This window comes from Urocampus carinirostris, chromosome 13, assembly GCF_059441175.1.
Source record: "Urocampus carinirostris isolate Australia breed hairy pipefish chromosome 13, RoL_Ucar_1.0, whole genome shotgun sequence".
NCBI lineage: Eukaryota > Metazoa > Chordata > Actinopteri > Syngnathiformes > Syngnathidae > Urocampus > Urocampus carinirostris.
Window position 1 is genome coordinate 24,444,014 of NC_142361.1, and position 17,440 is coordinate 24,461,453.

Consider the following 17,440-nt stretch of genomic DNA (forward strand, 5'->3'; position numbering starts at 1 on the left):
TAGGTAGAAATACATATACAACTGTAGCAATAAACGTGAAGCAAATTTAATGCAGCCATGATTTGTTAAAAGTAGTGCCAAATCTCAAAATATATACAGTAAACTTTCGAGTACAGAAAAGTAACAGATTATGTCGCAACTGAGACAGTTGTTTTGCTGACTTCGTCTGGCAACTGTTAATCGCAATCTACGAGCTGCTAATCTTAAATAAATCAGAATTTACGCACACAAACACAAGCACGAGAGCAAAAACAACTATAAACAATACAAAACTGTGTGTACTCACCAAAGTTCATTAGCCAATAGTATCAAAAGAGCATGTACACACCATGAGCCATGTAGATAGATAGATAGATAGATAGATAGATAGATAGATAGATAGATAGATAGATAGATAGATAGATAGATAGATAGATAGATAGATAGATAGATAGATAGATAGATAGATAGATAGATAGATAGATAGATACTTTATTCATCCCCGCAGGGAAATTCACATTCCCGGCAGCATCCCTGAGCTGAGAACAATACAATAATAAAGCAAAAAGAATACAATATACAAATACCCAATGTGACGTGCAAATGCCCACTGTAGCGTGTTTTATAGAGTTTCTAGATGGTGCTACACAGAATACATATTGCAATAAAAAATACGGTAATATGCAATGTAGGGGTGTGTGGTTTAATGGGGGCCTTTACTGTGCCGGGTAGAGTTAAAGAGCCTCATGGCATGAGGAAGAAAAGATCTCTTCAGTCTGTCCGTAGTACAAGACAGTGACAGCAGTCTGTCGCTGAAGCTGCTCTTCTGTCTGGAGATAATGCTGTGTAGTGGATGCGATGGATTGTCCATGATTGACCGCAGGTTTTCATGTGACTGATTATGGCCAGTGTTTCCAGTGCCTCGCACACAAAATGAAGAGTTAGAGAGGAGACACAACTAATTTGTGCTACTACTTCAATAGAAAATCAAAATATATTCAAATGAGGAACATAGACTTACAATCCTTCTAACAAAAAATATTGGCTGATAGAAAATTAAAGCAAGTGACTAATATTCATTTATAATTGTATTGCATCCCTGGGACAAACTGATTTTGAAATATTTAGGGCGGCAACAACTAATCGAACGCATTGATTTCAATGGATTATTAAAAATCCGCAGTAACTAATTAGATCATAGAGCTGCTGTATGGCGTGATTTACGAGCCACAAAGTATGTAAAAACAATGCAAATACAAGTGCACACAATTCAGTTGGGATGCTGAGAGTTCTAGTACCACTTTTACACTTTCTGACATGTTTGAAAGAGATTAGATTAATACAATTTGGAATGAGGCTGTAACATAACAAAATGTGGAAAAAGTGAAGCGCTGTGAATACTTTCCGGGTATCTATCTATCTATCTATCTATCTATCTATCTATCTATCTATCTATCTATCTATCTATCTATCTATCTATCTATCTATCTATCTATCTATCTATCTATCTATCTATCTATCTGTCTGTCTGTCTGTCTGTCTGTCTGTCTGTCTGTCTGTCTGTCTGTCTATTCCGAGAAATAATCGACTGATTTATTGTTTATAAAAACAATCTTCAGTTGCAGCCCTAGTCATATTTCGTAAACTTATAAAAAAAGAAGGCGGGGTTCACTGATCTCCAACCCTGCTGTGAAATCTTTCAAAGGAGCTCAAACTTGCGCCAACTGTGTTCTTCAGATGTTTAAGAAAAGACACAGCTGGGAGAACAGCATGACCTCCACATATATATTGAAAGAGTGCTAAGCTTCGGTTAAACTCAGTGAACAAAGGTCAGAGGGCGCTTCGTCGGAATGCTACGCATTTAAGACGCAGCGAGTGTACGAAAGTGAAACGAACCCAACACGGTTCCTTTTCTACGTAATGAATCTGCTTGCTGAACCTTAAACGTGTGAATGTTGCAGTAGCCCAGGGTAGAAACCCAAGTCTTCTTCAAGGTCAATGAACAACAGGTCATATTGAAAAAACAAGCTCGAGAAGCCTGAAAAATGAAACTTACGTTTTTAGGCTCGGTTGGATTGTTAGTTAAACTAACATTGCCTGTTACATTGTGCAAAACTGAAACCTGGAGGCACTGGAATGACATTTTCTGATTGTCCAGTTATTTCAGAGGACGTCTATTATTGGCTGAAAAGTTATAAGAGGTGAAGTTCCAATAAAAATGCGGGCACTGCTATTTTCCTTTTAAAAAATGAGGACAGTTGGAGCAGTAACAATTGTTTCGATGTTTTAGTAATTGTCAATTGTGTCTATGTTTTAATACTTAGACTACTAGGATCGTGTTTTTGCATATTTTTTGGATATCTGTACCCCCATGAAATCTGTTTTCATCCAAGTATCCTCAACACCATTTTTTACTGAGGAAATTTGACATTGTGAAATGAATACAAATAAAATAGAATGACCCTTCTAACAAATTCAAATTAAGCGTCTTTTTCCTTGCCAAATAAGAAAAGTTCGAATCAAAATGAGGAAAGTTGTCTAAAATGGCAGATGACAAATAGTTTTGCTCGTTATCTTTCTTTGTCTATATTTGTATTTACACGATTCATTTTATTTTGTTTTATTTATATTCCATCTCAGCAATTTTTAGACAAAAATAACTTTTATTTATCTTTGTACATTTGTGTTTAAATGGTTTGTTTCATATATTTCATTTTAAATTATTTATATTGAATTGTGTTTTTTATGAACATAACTTTTTATTTTCTGGAAAAGAAAATTAACAAAGAATTACAAAATATTTTGCAAGCTATTTTATGAGATACTTTTTATACAGACACTGCCCCACTTATGAACGATCGTGCTGAATTTGTTTATAAGCTGCTTTAGTGCTATAATTTGTATGTTTCGGGTACAACGGGTCAGGTGTATCGACATTTCGTTCTGTGTACATTGTTACAAAGAATGACAATACAAAGGAAGTTATTATTATTATTATTATTATATAAGTATGTTTAAGGCTTGTAAGTAACCTGTAATGTTTTGTACTAAAAAACAAAATTTCATAAAATATCTCTATAAAGATAAATGAAGTTGAGTTTAGCTTACTTTTGGAAGATGTGCTTTAAGAGGTCCTCCTCCGTGGTGGAGAGTGGATAGAAAAAAAGCGATCCAACCATTTTCTCAACCGCATCAAGCTTTCTTATTCCACTTTAATTTCAAAAGAAACGGCTCGCCTCTTCTTTACTCTATACACCAACCATATTGAATGGATGCACGAGATATAAAACAATAAAGACGCCAGAGTTCCGAGTGCGCTGGAGATTCAGTAAACGTAGCACTGTGTGTTTACACACGAACTAGAAAGTAGAAGCTAGATTGCTTCTTCGGGGTGGACCTATCACAGAGCCACGCGGCGGAAAGAAACACGACAGTACTGCCCTCTACCTCGTAAAAAGGCGCACACAATACAAAATCTTACTTACAGCAATGTCCGGATATTTTTCGGCATCCCAAAAAAAAACGTTCATATCTACCGTTCTACGTAAGTCGAATGGTTGTAAGTAGGGGAGCATCTGGAGTTTAGAAAAATATGGTAAAAGTCAGCAAAAAGAGAAATATTTCGCTTAAACCAAATACATTTTTTCCATATTTGACTAGAAAAGTAAATTTAAAATGTAATAAAATAAGAAAAACATATCCCTTATTCCCCTTAATCAGACACTTTTTGATCATGTTAATAACTGGAGCTTTCATAGGTAAAAATGGTATATGGCTATTTCTTAAAATAAAGAATATTTTACTCAATTTTCCAAAAAGAATTAGTGAAAAATGCAATAAAATAAGAAAAATGTATTATCTTCTAATCGCAATGGTCCTTGCAGGAAGCGGAATCCCGCTTTTTGATTTTTCTTTAAAGCTACTTTTAAGAAAAATCAAAGTCCCTTCAATTACGCCCATTTGAGAACCATCATACTTGACTACCGATGTGTGGTCAACTTGGAATTGCAATGCGGTCAAAAGTTGAAATCCTCAGGCAGCCTCTAACCCAAGTCTCTGCTTTTCTCAAAGATGATTTGTGTGCATTAAAATATGCATGAGAAATATGGTGGTCCTTTGTTCAGCTAAATGTGTTTCATATCACTAATTGGCAGATATTCTATTTCCCTCCTACATTCCTGCTCTTCATGTGTTGGAAAAAGAAGTTCCACAGTAGACCTTGACATTTATTTGGTTGCAACTTTGGGATTTATAATAGCTCTGCTGGTCTCGCAATGGGAAATTACAATAGAATAGAATAGAATAGAATAGACTTAATTGTAATTAATAACAACATGGTGGACATTGCTTATGTTGTAGAACTTCTGGATAAACATATAATAAAAGACTTAAAAGAAAAATAACAATTAAAAAATAAAACATTTTACGATTAAAAGCATGTATAGGCAATAGTCACTAAGTACCGTTATAGACTAGCTTAAGTTGTAAGTCCGCCCCCAAAAAATTGTACATTTTGCTCACAATCTTTCATCTGTTCTTGTTTAGGGGGGTGATGGCCCGAAGAAAAAAACTGTTTCTGAGTCTGTTAGTCCTTTTTTTAATGGAACCAAGTGTCAGGGTGATAGAAGTCCTTTTCAATGTTGTCTACAATATCCTCTTAACTGGGTAGAGAGCAGCCCATGATTTTCTGGGATGTATTGATAACTCTTATTAATGTAAGTCTTTGCTTTACGGAATCTATATTGTCTGCCAGAGAGCAGCAGGTCAAAGAGGTGGTGGCGTGGGTGACAGTAGTCCTTAATAATGTTGCTGACAATGTCCTCTTAACTGGGCGGAGATTAGCCCATGACTTTTCCGGTATGTACCGATAACTCTCATTAATGTTAGTCCTTGCTTTATGAAAGCTGTATTGTCTGCCAGAGAGCAGCAGGTCAAAGAGGTGGTGGCTTGCGTGAGAGAAGTACTTTATAATGTTGTCGACAATGCCCTCTTAACTGGGCTGAGAGCAGCTCATGATTTTCTGGGATGTATTGATAACCCTCTTTATTTTTAGTCCTTGCTTTACGGAACCTGTAGTCTGCCAGAGAGTAACAGGTCAAAGAGGTCGTGGCCTGGGTGAGAGTAGTCCTGAATAATGTTGTAGATGATGTCCTTTAGCCTGGGCTGAGAGCAGCCGATCATTTTCTGGGCTGTGTTTATGACCCTCGCTAAAGTTAGTCCTATTTTGAGGAACCTGTACCATTTGCCTGAGTGCAACAGGTGAACAAGGCAGGGGTTGCGGTGAAAGGCGTCCTTAAAGATGTTGTCGGCATTGTCCTCTAGACTATCCAGGGAATAACCAATGTTTTCCTGGGATGTGTTGATGAATATCTGTAAGGTTATAATTAGCATGCAATTTAATGAGCGTGCAAAGAGATCAGTAAGAGGCACTACTCCCTGATTTCCCTCTACTGGCCAATGTAAGTAAAGTCATATAGAAAATATAACAATTGTACATAACAATCCAGTTTAAGTGCTGCTTTCACTTAATGCTAAGTTGAGAGCCGCTGCAGTGACTGTTAGAAATGAGGTCATGCTTCCTTTTACTTAGAAATAAAGCAGTGATTGCATAAACATGTGCTCGTGTGCCGCATCCACATCGTTGTCATTGTGCGTTTACACGTGTATGATTTTCTAGGAAAACTCAACATTTTCAAGCGTTTCTCATTACGTTGTATTGTAATTGGGCATGGAAAATGGTACTGCCTTGATTTTTGTGCAGCTCAAGCGTTTGTTCAATGCGCCGTTTTAATTACTGTGACTCATTACGTTGACTCATTTTACGACAACAAAATTTAAAACAGATTACCTTTCTTGGATACAGTGTAGTCTTTTTTGGGAGTCCGGAGAGCAAAGAAATATGATAATCCTTGGTGTTAGCCTAAGAGACATTTCGGGTAATATTCGTCAAGTGATCTTAGTCATGTTTTTGATTGTGGAATAAAACTAAGCTCAACTACTTCACAAATATGCTTTGGTATCATCCATCCATCCATCCATCCATTATCCGTGCCGCTTATCCTCAGAAGGTTCGCAGGGGTGCTGGAGCCTTACCCAGCTATCTTCGGGCAGTGGGCAGGGGACATCCTCAACTGGTTGCCAGCCAGTCGCGCAGGGCACACAGAGACAGACTACTCACTTGCTAATTCACCCCTACCGACAATTCGAACCGGCCAATTAACATGTTTTGGGAATATGGGAAGAAACCCACACATGCACGGGGAGAACATGCAAACTCCACACATGGAGGGTGCGGAAGCTGGACTTGAACCATGAACCTCTGCACCGTGGGGCTAAAAGCATGGATCAGCATCTTGTGTTCACCTGAGAGAGAACACTTTAAATTCTAAATAAACAATCTAAATCCCATTTTTGATATTTTTCAACTAGTTGTAATTGAATGAGGAATAAAACCCAGTTCAACAACTAGATGTTTTAGAATAAGAATTGTTTTTACTGTATTCAATAAAGCAAATAGATTGTAATTTTAGCTAAAATGTACAAGGAACTGCCAGCTGACATTTCTAATGGGTAATATACTGTATTTTCCACCCTATAAGGCGTACCGGCAAACCCCCACAAAACAGTTTTTTGTGATATATTTCTCATTTACAATATAAGGCACTCTGGACTATAAGCAGCATGGAATTAAAACTACAGCAATAGCTAGGATTGCTTAAAAATAGATATATACATTAAAATAGTTTATTTCATCAAGTATAATTTACCATTATGACATCTGGTTTCACCACAAAAGGTAATTTTAGTTACAACCAATTTACATGTTAACCACAAGAGGGCACTACAAGACCATTCTTTATCTTTTTCTCAAAGGCAGAACAGTTACTGTAAGCAGTATCATTCAACAACAATTTAAACAAGAGTATATAATTTTGTACAAAATTTTACCACGGACAAAAATCATTATTTAATGAATCACGATACGTTTCATACTTACAGACAATTAGTATCCAAAGTTCGAAAGTTCTGCGCTTCACTTTTGTTTCTTTTTAACTACAAGCAATTACCACTCGATATGTTTCTCAAAGGCTGAACAGTTACCGTTTGCAGTATCATTTTAATTATACATTTCCAACTTTATTCACTGGTTTTCCTGGTATATTAAGCACACACTTTCAAATTTCTGGACAATTTGTTCTCATAGTCCGAAAAATATGGTGTATAATTAACATTATCTAACTATATTTTTACAGTTATCGAACCTCAAAATCAAATAAATGACCTTTTCTATTTTTTTCTTGTAGCTACTGACCGGAACTCTGGATGGACGGATAAGCATGTTTGATCCCTGCAGCGGGCAACCTCTGGGGCGGGCACCGTCTCGTGGCACCCGCTCTAGCATCTCAAATATGGCTTTGTATTCATAAGATACTGCTTCTTAGTGTTTTGTTTTTTATTTTTGTTTGATTTTTTCTTAATACAACTTCATTAATTTAGCCATAAAAACCCCAATAAGTCCCTCCCACCCCACATTGAGCATGGGGGCAGGTCAAGGATCAATTTGATGTAGAACAGATGTAGTAGCGCAGGGCTGGCTGTGATCAGCACTTAGCACACAGAGTCCATGACGTCAAGTGGGCGCAACCTGCCAGGCCTGCAGATGCTGCTACTAGCGCTCCTTGTTGCGTTTGGATCCAACTTTCTTTTTTTCCCTGCCAAACTAAAATGTCGCACCTGCCTGCGAGGGTTCACAGTGTAAGTGAGCATGATGAGTGTTGCTATGGTTTCTGGCGGCTATAAATAAAACATTGCTGATTATGAAAGTGGTTTTTGTAATTATTTTCAGATTTGTGACTAAATACATTGTTTTGTTTCGTATCGGGTTATGTTTATGTTCCAAAATAAAGGCATATTTGATCATGCAGGACCACAAATACGCACATTATAAATACACAATTAAATTGATGATATATAGTAAACTTGTTAGCAAGATACAGTACATAAACTGTATAGCAAACTAACCCTCAATTTGGGGATAGTAGGCTAGCAAAATTGCATAGCAAACTACCTAGGAAGGTCCATGCAATATGCAGGGTAGATGGATGGATGGATGGATGAACAGGTGGATGAACGGGTGAATGGGTGGGTGTTGGATGGATGGATGGATGAATTGATGGATGGATGGGTGGATAGAGGAATAAAAACACTAAATATAAATCTAGAAATAAAAAAAACATAGTTGATCATGCAGGACCAAAAAAATGCTGACATTTTAAATGAAAAGATAGTTAGACGGATGGACGGACAGTTATTTAGCCATTTGGCTAACCTGCCAGCAAAAGATTACTACCAATTGAAAAATAAATATAAGAATAAGCAATAAAATAAAATAAATAAAACATGAATATAAAATGAGTGAGTGGATTAATCAAATATACAAATAAAATAATGTGTTTAAATTTCAACCCATGAATAAAAAGGTGCACATTCTTTATATCAAACTAGAGAGATTGTCACCCTGAAGTGGAGGATATAATCTTATAAGGGAAATGTGTCCTTTGGTGTAGTTTCCTATATTTATGATTTTGATATTTGTATATAATGTATATTTTAATTCTATTGTATTTTTGAATCTTTTATTAATTTTATGCATTTATTGTTGTTTAAAAGTCATTTTTACATTTGTTTTCAATTAGGAAATTGTTCCACGGACAGACTGAGGAGATCATTTCTTCCTCGTGCCATGAGGCTCTTTAACTCCACCCGGGGGAGTTAAAGCCCACATTAAACCCCACCCCCACATTTGCATATTACCCAATTCTTGTGTAAAGTAGCACTATTTATCAACACGTTATATCGGTTATTTCTGTATTCTATATATTTTGTTTTATCATTTTATTTTTTAACACAAGGATACTGCTGGAAGTATCTATCTATCTATCTATCTATCTAATTACTCAGTTGTTCCTTTTATCTGTATTGATTTATGTTTATTAATTTTTTCAGGTATTGTTTTCATTTTTTTTGTACCTCTATCAAGTTAAAATACATCAGTCAGAAGAAACAAAAGCCACATTTAGCATGTCACTACTTGACTGTCAAATGGCATTTTGGCTTCGCATATTAAGAAAGCCAATTAATCCTCATTTTAATGACAACCGTTTCTTTATATAAGTGTATTTTAAGTAAGATGACGTGACGGCTCACCACATTATCCCCCAGTCAAAACAGCAAACTATTTATAAATGCTTATGATGCAATCAGCTCATCAACTAAAAATCAAGAGGCACTCATCCACTTTCCATAAATCATTCATAATTTGTTTGATTTGGCCAGTTTGATGATACAAAAGCTAATTACGCAGCCATCGAAAACAAGAAAACGGCTCCCGTATGCCCCGTCGCCTGATATCACATGTAATTGATAGGGCATGCAGATGTTGAGCGTTTTCATTTTGTAACCCAAAATAAAAGAGTAGCGTGAAAGATGAATGAGATTTATTGAGTGAAGGGATTGGTTAGTTGGTTTCTGCCGCAAGATGAACTGGCAAAGTTGACTTTGCCTTGTCATCGTGAGCTTTAGTGTTCTTGCATACAGCAGCAAATTTCCCCCGATATAAACACTCATAAATTGTCTTTGGACTCCATTTATGTGGCAAGGCCTTTTCATTGTGTCGGAATGTGCATGAGTGAGTCAATATGTAAGTTGTTTACTGAAGTTAGCCGAGTATCGATGCCTGGTATTGATATCAGTGCCGTGTTTAATGTCTCTGTACTCACGATAGTAGCCATTGTTGAAATATTGAAATGGGTCACCTCCCATATTTAGTCATGGTTGTACAACTTTTTCATGTACGATATGAATAATAATAATACACTCTACTTCTAGGCGTCTTTCAGGACCCCCAAAGTCGCTGTACATAGAGTACCTAACAACAATAAAGTAAGAATAAAACAAGCAAGTATTACATAGCAAATAAAACATAGTAGAGTTAAAAAGTCGGCAGTATGTGAGGCAGATGATCATGAAAAGGTAAGTCTAAAAAGGGTGGGTTTTGAGTCCGGATTTGAAGGGGGACAGGGAGGTAGAATTGCGGAGGTCAGGCGGAAATGAGTTCCAGAGCTGGAGGGCAGAGCAGCTGAAAGCTCAGCTCCCCATGGAGCTAAGACAGGCAGCGGGTATAGTGAGCTGGAAGGAGGGGGATGACCTGAGGGCGCGGGATGGCATGGCAATGTGAAAGAGGTCGGAGAGGTAGGGACGGGCAAGGTTATGAATGGCCTGTAGGTGTAGAGGAGGTTTTTGAGTCTATGGTTAATTGGGAGCCAATGGAGTTGCTGAAGGTAAGGGGGATGTGATGGCGAGAGGGGCCTTGGTGATGATGCGTGTAGCAGAGTTATGGAATAGCTGAATTTTCTAGAGGGACTTTTGAAGTAAATCATAGAAGAGGGAATTGCAGTAATCTAGATGTGAGGTGACGGCTATAGACAAAGATGTCATGGTGTGGGAGAGGCGGAGATGGTTGATGGAGCGAAGGTGAAGTAAGCTGACCGGGTGATGTTATTTATATAGAATAGAATAGAATTTACTTTATTGTCATTCTTTGTAACCATGCACACAGAACGAAATGTCGATACACCTGACCCGTACAGTTAAACTGTAGCGAGCCGATGCAGCCGCAGCCAAACAGGGCGCAGCCATATTAGTCATTAGGTGAGCAAATCCCCCAATTCCAACCCTTAATGCCGAGCACCAAGCAGGTAGGCAATGAGTACCAATGTTGTAAGTCTTAGGTATGACTCGGCCGAGGCTTGAACCAGCAACCTCCCAGTCTCGGAGCGGGCGCCCTACCATCTAGGCTACCGAGCTAGTATATGAGTGTTAAGGGGAGAGTGTACTGTTAAAGATGACACCTTGACTAGAGGGGAGGTAAAAAATGAGAAAATTGTCAACAGAAAGAGAGAAGGAGTCAACTTTGTATTGGGTGGATTTGGTGCCAATGAGAAGTATTTCAGTTGTATTGCTCTTTAGTTTTAGGAAGTTGACGATGAACCATGATTTTATTTCAGAAAGGTAGGAGTTAAGATCGGGTGGTGGAGTATCGAGTTGGGTTTGCAGGAAGGGTAAAGTTGGGTGTCACATGCGAAGCAGTGGAAGGAAATACTGAATTTCGATTGTTTATGGCCTCGGGGGAGTAGATAGGTTATAAGGAGGAGGGGCCCCAGGATAGAGCCGTGGAGGACACCTTTGGAGACAGGTTTATTTTGTCATAATTATATAACTTCTTCATTATTTGAATCAATCAGAACTCCTATTTAGTCTGTCGTGATTATACATCTTCTCTACTATTTCAGTTCTGATTTGTTTTGAAGCTATAAACGGACTTGAAATTTATGATATCAATACCTGCTAGAAATGGTTTAGACACTGGCTTGTGCAGTGGAAAGTTTTGGTTTAGTTTAGGTTTCGTTTAAGCTTCCGGACCACACTTTTAATATCAGAATGATTGTAAGCCGTTTGTGACCTGCTAGAGTCATTGTCCGTGACTCATTTGTGCCAGGAATATTCTGTAAATAAAAGGAACTGTTGATTTGTAGTCTGTATGTTTAAAAGCCATCCTCACTACCCTAAATAGTGTATTCTGTGTAGCACTATTTAGTTATTCTATATAACACGCTACAGTGGGCATTTGCACGTCCCACTGGGTATTTGTATATTGTATTCTTTTTGCTTTATCATTGTATTGTTCTCAGCTCAGGGATGCTGCTGGAAATGTGAATTTCCCTTCGGGGATGAATAAAGTATCCATCTATCTATCTATCTATCTATCTATCTATCTATCTATCTATCTATCTATCTATCTATCTATCTATCTATCTATCTATCTATCTATCTATCTATCTATCTATCTATCTATCTATCTATCTATCTATCTATCTATCTATCTATCTATCTATCTATCTATCTATCTATCTATCTATCTATCTAAATCAAAAGAATATACGGGGAAAGAAGCAATTTACAACACCAACCAGTTTTTACTTGGCCTGAGAAGCAGATACCATAAAAGTAGACACAAAATAAGGTTTTATTTCGAAACAAAAAGGATCGTTATTGGATAATGTACAGTTTACTCTTATTGAGAACCCCTGCTTTAACTGAATAAAACACGTAAGAGAAAGGACACACGGGACATACTCAACACCAACCAGTTCCAAATGAACCAAACATGGAAGTCATGAAGGTAGCCTTTTAACGACCCCTGAGTAGCCTGCGGATTAGTCTTCCAGTGATGTGTCATTGTGATTTTCTAAGAAATGTGATTTCTAACCTGCGTGATGTTTTGGTGTTGATTGAACCTATTTTAACCCTACTTCTACTAACTACAACCTTAATAATAACATTGTAGTAGCCTACCAGTGATGTGTCGTTGTGATTTTCTAAGACGTTTTATTTCTAACTTGCATGATGTTTTTAGTGTGTACTGAACCTTTTTTAACCCTACTTCTACTAACTACAACCTGATAATGACATCGTAACAACATAGATAAAACAACTTGTTATTTTAAACATACATCAAATGGGTTGCCCTTCGCACTAATCTGTTAGTAGCTCTCAGTTTCAAGGAGGTTGGCGACCCTTTCAAGAACTCTTTGTGACATAGTATCTCTGGGACATCCAATCATTGAGACATTAAAGAGTAGAGTCCCATCAAAACTGAACATGACAGTACAAAAAGTACGGAACATGACATTTTTTTTGTTATTGATGACAATAAAGACAATTTTACTTCTTCTATTTTGCACACTTTTATGTACGAATGGTATCAGTCTGGAAAAATGTGGTATTAAACATTCCTACTCGCGGACAAAGAGACAAAAGCATATTTTGTCAAGTTCATCTTGGATGAACTTTCCTTTCCAGAGTTATATCAGAAAAGAATGATGTGTTTATTATTTGCCACACCCGAACATCTGGCCTCAAGTGTGATCTCCTACAATGTGTCAAAATAAAGTCTTGTTTGCCTCCATTGTCAGAAATCATGGGAGATGAATAGTAAAAGGGCCGTCCTCTAGCATAAGTGTTTCAAGTTAAGTCAAGTCAGGGCTGCACAGACCACAGACTATTATGACACCATCACCTGATCTAAAACCTACATGAGGGCAAGGAAAAACTCAAAAACCTCAACATGAGGAAAGTGACGAAACCTTGACCTTTTTTGAGCCGATGCACAATTTTCAGGTTAAAAAAATATCGATGCACACACTCCGTCAAAAAAAATTAAGTAATTTCCGGCATGAATTTCATTTTTAAAGGGTTAAATGATCATGATGCTTCAATTGACTGTATTATTATTTTTTTCTTTATTTCTTATAATTAGTATTCAACGTAGCTCACCACATAATACAGGTTATTGATTTTGGTAAATCATTTTGCTGTAATTTTAGATTTGATTTAGTTTTTAATTTGTTTTTTAAAGTTTTACTCCATATTTATCTAGTTTTTCTAAGAAAGTTGTCAAGCAACCCCCTATATGTAGCGCATGTTTATACTTCTAGAAAGCCGCATCCAAAAATAATACTTAAAATGTGAAAAAATACAACTGTAACTTTTCCTATTTTGTATTTGCTTTTAGTTTAGTAAAATTGGAAAACAATAACTAAAATCAGCAAAATTATATGCTATAGTTTTGCTTTATTGCAATGCATCAAACAAAATAAGTTATTAAGTACATATTTCCCTGTATTATTTCACATGCAGATAATAGTATATAAAAATAAAACAACTGTTATCTGCTGCCACCTACTGATATGGATGAATGCTACAGTTACTCGGCTGACCAAAGGCATGCTTTTTTTGCTAAAATGAAATTGGGCAATTTCCACAAAGGACCGTAGACAAAGTCTTGAGGCACACTGAGTGAAAAAACTACAACAAATGAACAGTGCACAGTAATAGTCCAAATAACCTTAGCTGGCAGTATAAGCATTCTTTTTTGCAGGTTTTCAATAGTCAATATATGACAACTATTTTCATTGGTAGCAAGGAGAATAAAAACAAAAATAAAACTAATTTCTAATAAATATCCAACAAATTTCTAATCGTTTAGCATCAGACGGTTAAGTAATTGTGAAATACTGTTAGAATACTTAATAAAACCTTTGGTCCAAGAAGGATGAAGCTCCTCCATCCACCGTGAACTCGAGAAGCATTCTTAACAGCTTAATGACACACTTTGTCTCAATTCCAAGGTTCTAAAGTCCCCAGAATGGATTTAATTGCTGGACCACCAAGAAAGTAAAGGAGCAAAAATGTAATTGAATCTCAAACGTTTCTCAATTTCACTCTTGAACTTTTCAGGTCGTGTGGTTACTATCACCTATTTGATCTATTTAATTTCTCTGGTACTTTTTATGAATCCATCTGAAATTAGGGACAATTTTTAAGTAAGGAAAATCATATTTGTTTCCCACATTTCTCAAAATGACAAATGTGACTCACAAACTAATTTACCTTCAAGACGATCAGTGAGGCCAACTGTGCAAGCTGGATTCAATAAAAAGGAAATTCTTCTCTAAGAACTTTGTGTATGAAATGAATGATTAGTCTGAAGTGAACTTAAACGAACTTTGGAGGTTTGTAGATCAAATATGCAATGGGAAAGAATCAAGTTGTTTTTTGATGAGAAATTTGATTAAAGAATCTAATTTTGGAATCTGATTGTTTTATTGCAACTGCTCTTATGATTTTTGGAGACTTTCGATCCGATAGCTCAGGGGTCAGGAACCTATGGCTCACAACCAATGTTCCCTCTAAGCTGTGCGCGTGCGCAAGCGCGCACTGCCCGCACATTTTCAGCGCACAAGCAAATCTATCCAGCGCAATGTTCCCTCTAAGCTGCGTGTGTTCGCAATTGCGCACTACCCAGAGCTTTTCAGCGCACAAGAAAATCTAGCCAGCTCACAAAAATCAGGGCTCGAAATTGCTAATTAAAAACCGAATTAAGTCAAAGTTACTGTGCATGAAGGTAAAAATACATGGGTTCCCCTGACGTTGTGTTCTAAATGCGGTATTTTGAAGTCAAGGTTGAAGTAGAACGAAGTTGAGTAAAGTCAGTAGAGTTTTTCCAGAACCGGTTTCTTTGGCTCGGCTCACTAAAAGGAACCGGCTCTTTCGGGTCCTAAACGGCTCTTCAGGTTGTTTTTGCTTCTTTCATCCCTATATGACCAAATATTATGTAAAATTATGCACAAAATGACTTAAAGGAAGGGGGAATAGAACAAAAACAAAAAAAATACCAAAATGAAAAAGTAGTGAAAAGCTGAGAAAAAAAGAAACAAAAGGAAGAGAAAAAAGAAGAAAATTCAGAAAGAAGCCAAAAAAAGAAAAGATAGAAACAAAGTAAAAAAATAAATAAATAAAAGAACAAAAAGAAAAAAGTAACAGCTTGGAAAAAATAAACACAATGAGATTTTTTTTTAAAGGAATTTAAAAAAAATAGAAAAAAACAGGGAAAAAGAAGAAAAAGTTTGTGTTGCATTCAAATAATTTTCAATTATACCAAGTCAATCTTGTTGCCAACATTGTACTTCCACTCAAAAATGTGATTAAATACAGTTGTGTATCGTACAACCGACTAAATAAGCCCCCAAAAATGTTAGTATTATGTGACAAAAGATACCAGGAAAAAAAAGAAATGGAAATCTTGTGAAGGAATTGTTGTAAAAACAAATGAGGTTTGTAGGCCGTACAACTTTTGCAATAATACATTGGTCAATTTATTCAATAGTTAATTTTTTTTTTGCATTGCAAGAAACTCAGCAAAATGTAACGTGATGTCAAGTTTTGGACATGTTTGATAATGACTTAGTTGCCACACTTGGGATTGCTGTTGCTCACTGTTGTTTCAAGCGTTGCTCACCGACTTTGTGTGAACGCTCAGACCTGCGGAAAATTAGGGGGAACATTGCTCACGACCCATGTAAGGCTCTTTTAATGAGTGCATATGGCTTGGAGGTCAAATTTGACCTAAGCATATATCTCTGCGGAGTTCCAAAATGATATGGTCAGATCCCGAATTTGGTACACGTGAAAGACTAAGCTACACTGATATCACTTTAGGTTCAGTCCAGTATATGTAGTGACCATTCTCAACTTCATGTTTACAGTCAAGGTGTCACACCAACATACCCCGTTTTGGTTGCTAAGAAATCCTTGAAATGGAAGCTCATTAAACTATATATCTTACTTTTGAGATACTTTATGATGAAAACCCACAGAAGAGACTCAAAAAACACCTAAAATGCCAAATCTGATTGGGTGATCTCTGCACACACCGTAAGGCTCTCCCTTCGCTCTCTCCCTCAGCGCAGTCTGCGCCGAAGGTAAATACGACGATATCTTCCCAAAATAAGCCTCAACACTCTTAAGTAACTGAGGGAGTAAGACGAATTTAAGTGGTATGTATGTTTACATTGAACACAGGCTCTGGCATTATTAATTTATATGAAATGGAATGAAGTGATCTGCATTTATATAGTGCTTTTCAAGTCAAGACTTCCCAAAGCGCTTTACATTGTGCATCACATTTCCCAATAGCGGCCGTGCAGCCATGTGAGGCGCTAACCTGCTTAATGGGGGTATTAGGGGTTCAGTGTCTTACCCAAGGACACTTCGACATGTGACAGGGAGGAGCCGGGATTCGAACTGCGATCTCTTGATCCCAAGACGAGCGCTCTACCTCCTGAGCCACTGCCGCCCCTATATATTTGATCAAATTATCAAATGACACACACAAAAAAAAAATGTGCTGAAGAATTAGCTTTTGACTGGAGAGCAGGTTTAGCGGTTTTGTTGAACTTTGTCTCAAGATATATCGTCACCGTTGGGTCAAAATTTGGTTTTGCAATGTCAAAGAAAATAATGAAACAATGTCAAAACATGTGAACTGAATACTATGCTTTAATTCAATTATTCACAGTGACTGACTTATATGATAACATCTGGGTGTAAGATTTTTTATCTTCATGTAGCAAACAAAGGAATAGGCCAGTTAGAGATGTGGGAGGCCCCCTCACCCCAGCAGGCCGAAACTGTCAGCCAGAACACCTGATACCTCGCAATGCAATTTGAAAGAAGCCAGCGAGCGTACAAGAGGTCAGAATCAATTATTTTTTTTAATAATTTATTGACCACCCAAATTTTGCTGCAATAAGGTGTGGCTCTTTTAAAAATATATATATTTTCATGGCTCTTTGGGTCAAAAAAGTTCAACGGTAATTTCTGTGTTATATTAGACAGTATGTAAACCCAAAGTATGCAGAAAACCGTTTTTATTTTCTATTTTACATCAATTACATGATCATTATTATTTTTATTGTATTTATCACTTTAGCAAATCTTTTAGCAAGCCTGCAATATTTTCTTATCTTGCATTTGTTAGCTTGTTCTAACACCCACAACG

General features: G+C 36.9%; 1 protein-coding gene across 1 annotated transcript in view; it reads left to right on the forward strand.

Annotated features, from left to right (window-relative positions):
* Positions 1 to 7,802, forward strand: part of wdr27 (WD repeat domain 27) — a 53,779-nt gene extending 45,977 nt beyond the window's left edge. Inside the window, exon 24 of the mRNA XM_088351847.1 lies at positions 7,284 to 7,802. Coding sequence (XP_088207973.1) covers positions 7,284 to 7,406 — 123 coding nt within the window. The 3' untranslated portion in view covers positions 7,407 to 7,802. The remainder of the gene's footprint in view (positions 1 to 7,283) is intronic.
* The last annotated feature ends 9,638 nt before the right edge of the window (positions 7,803 to 17,440 follow it).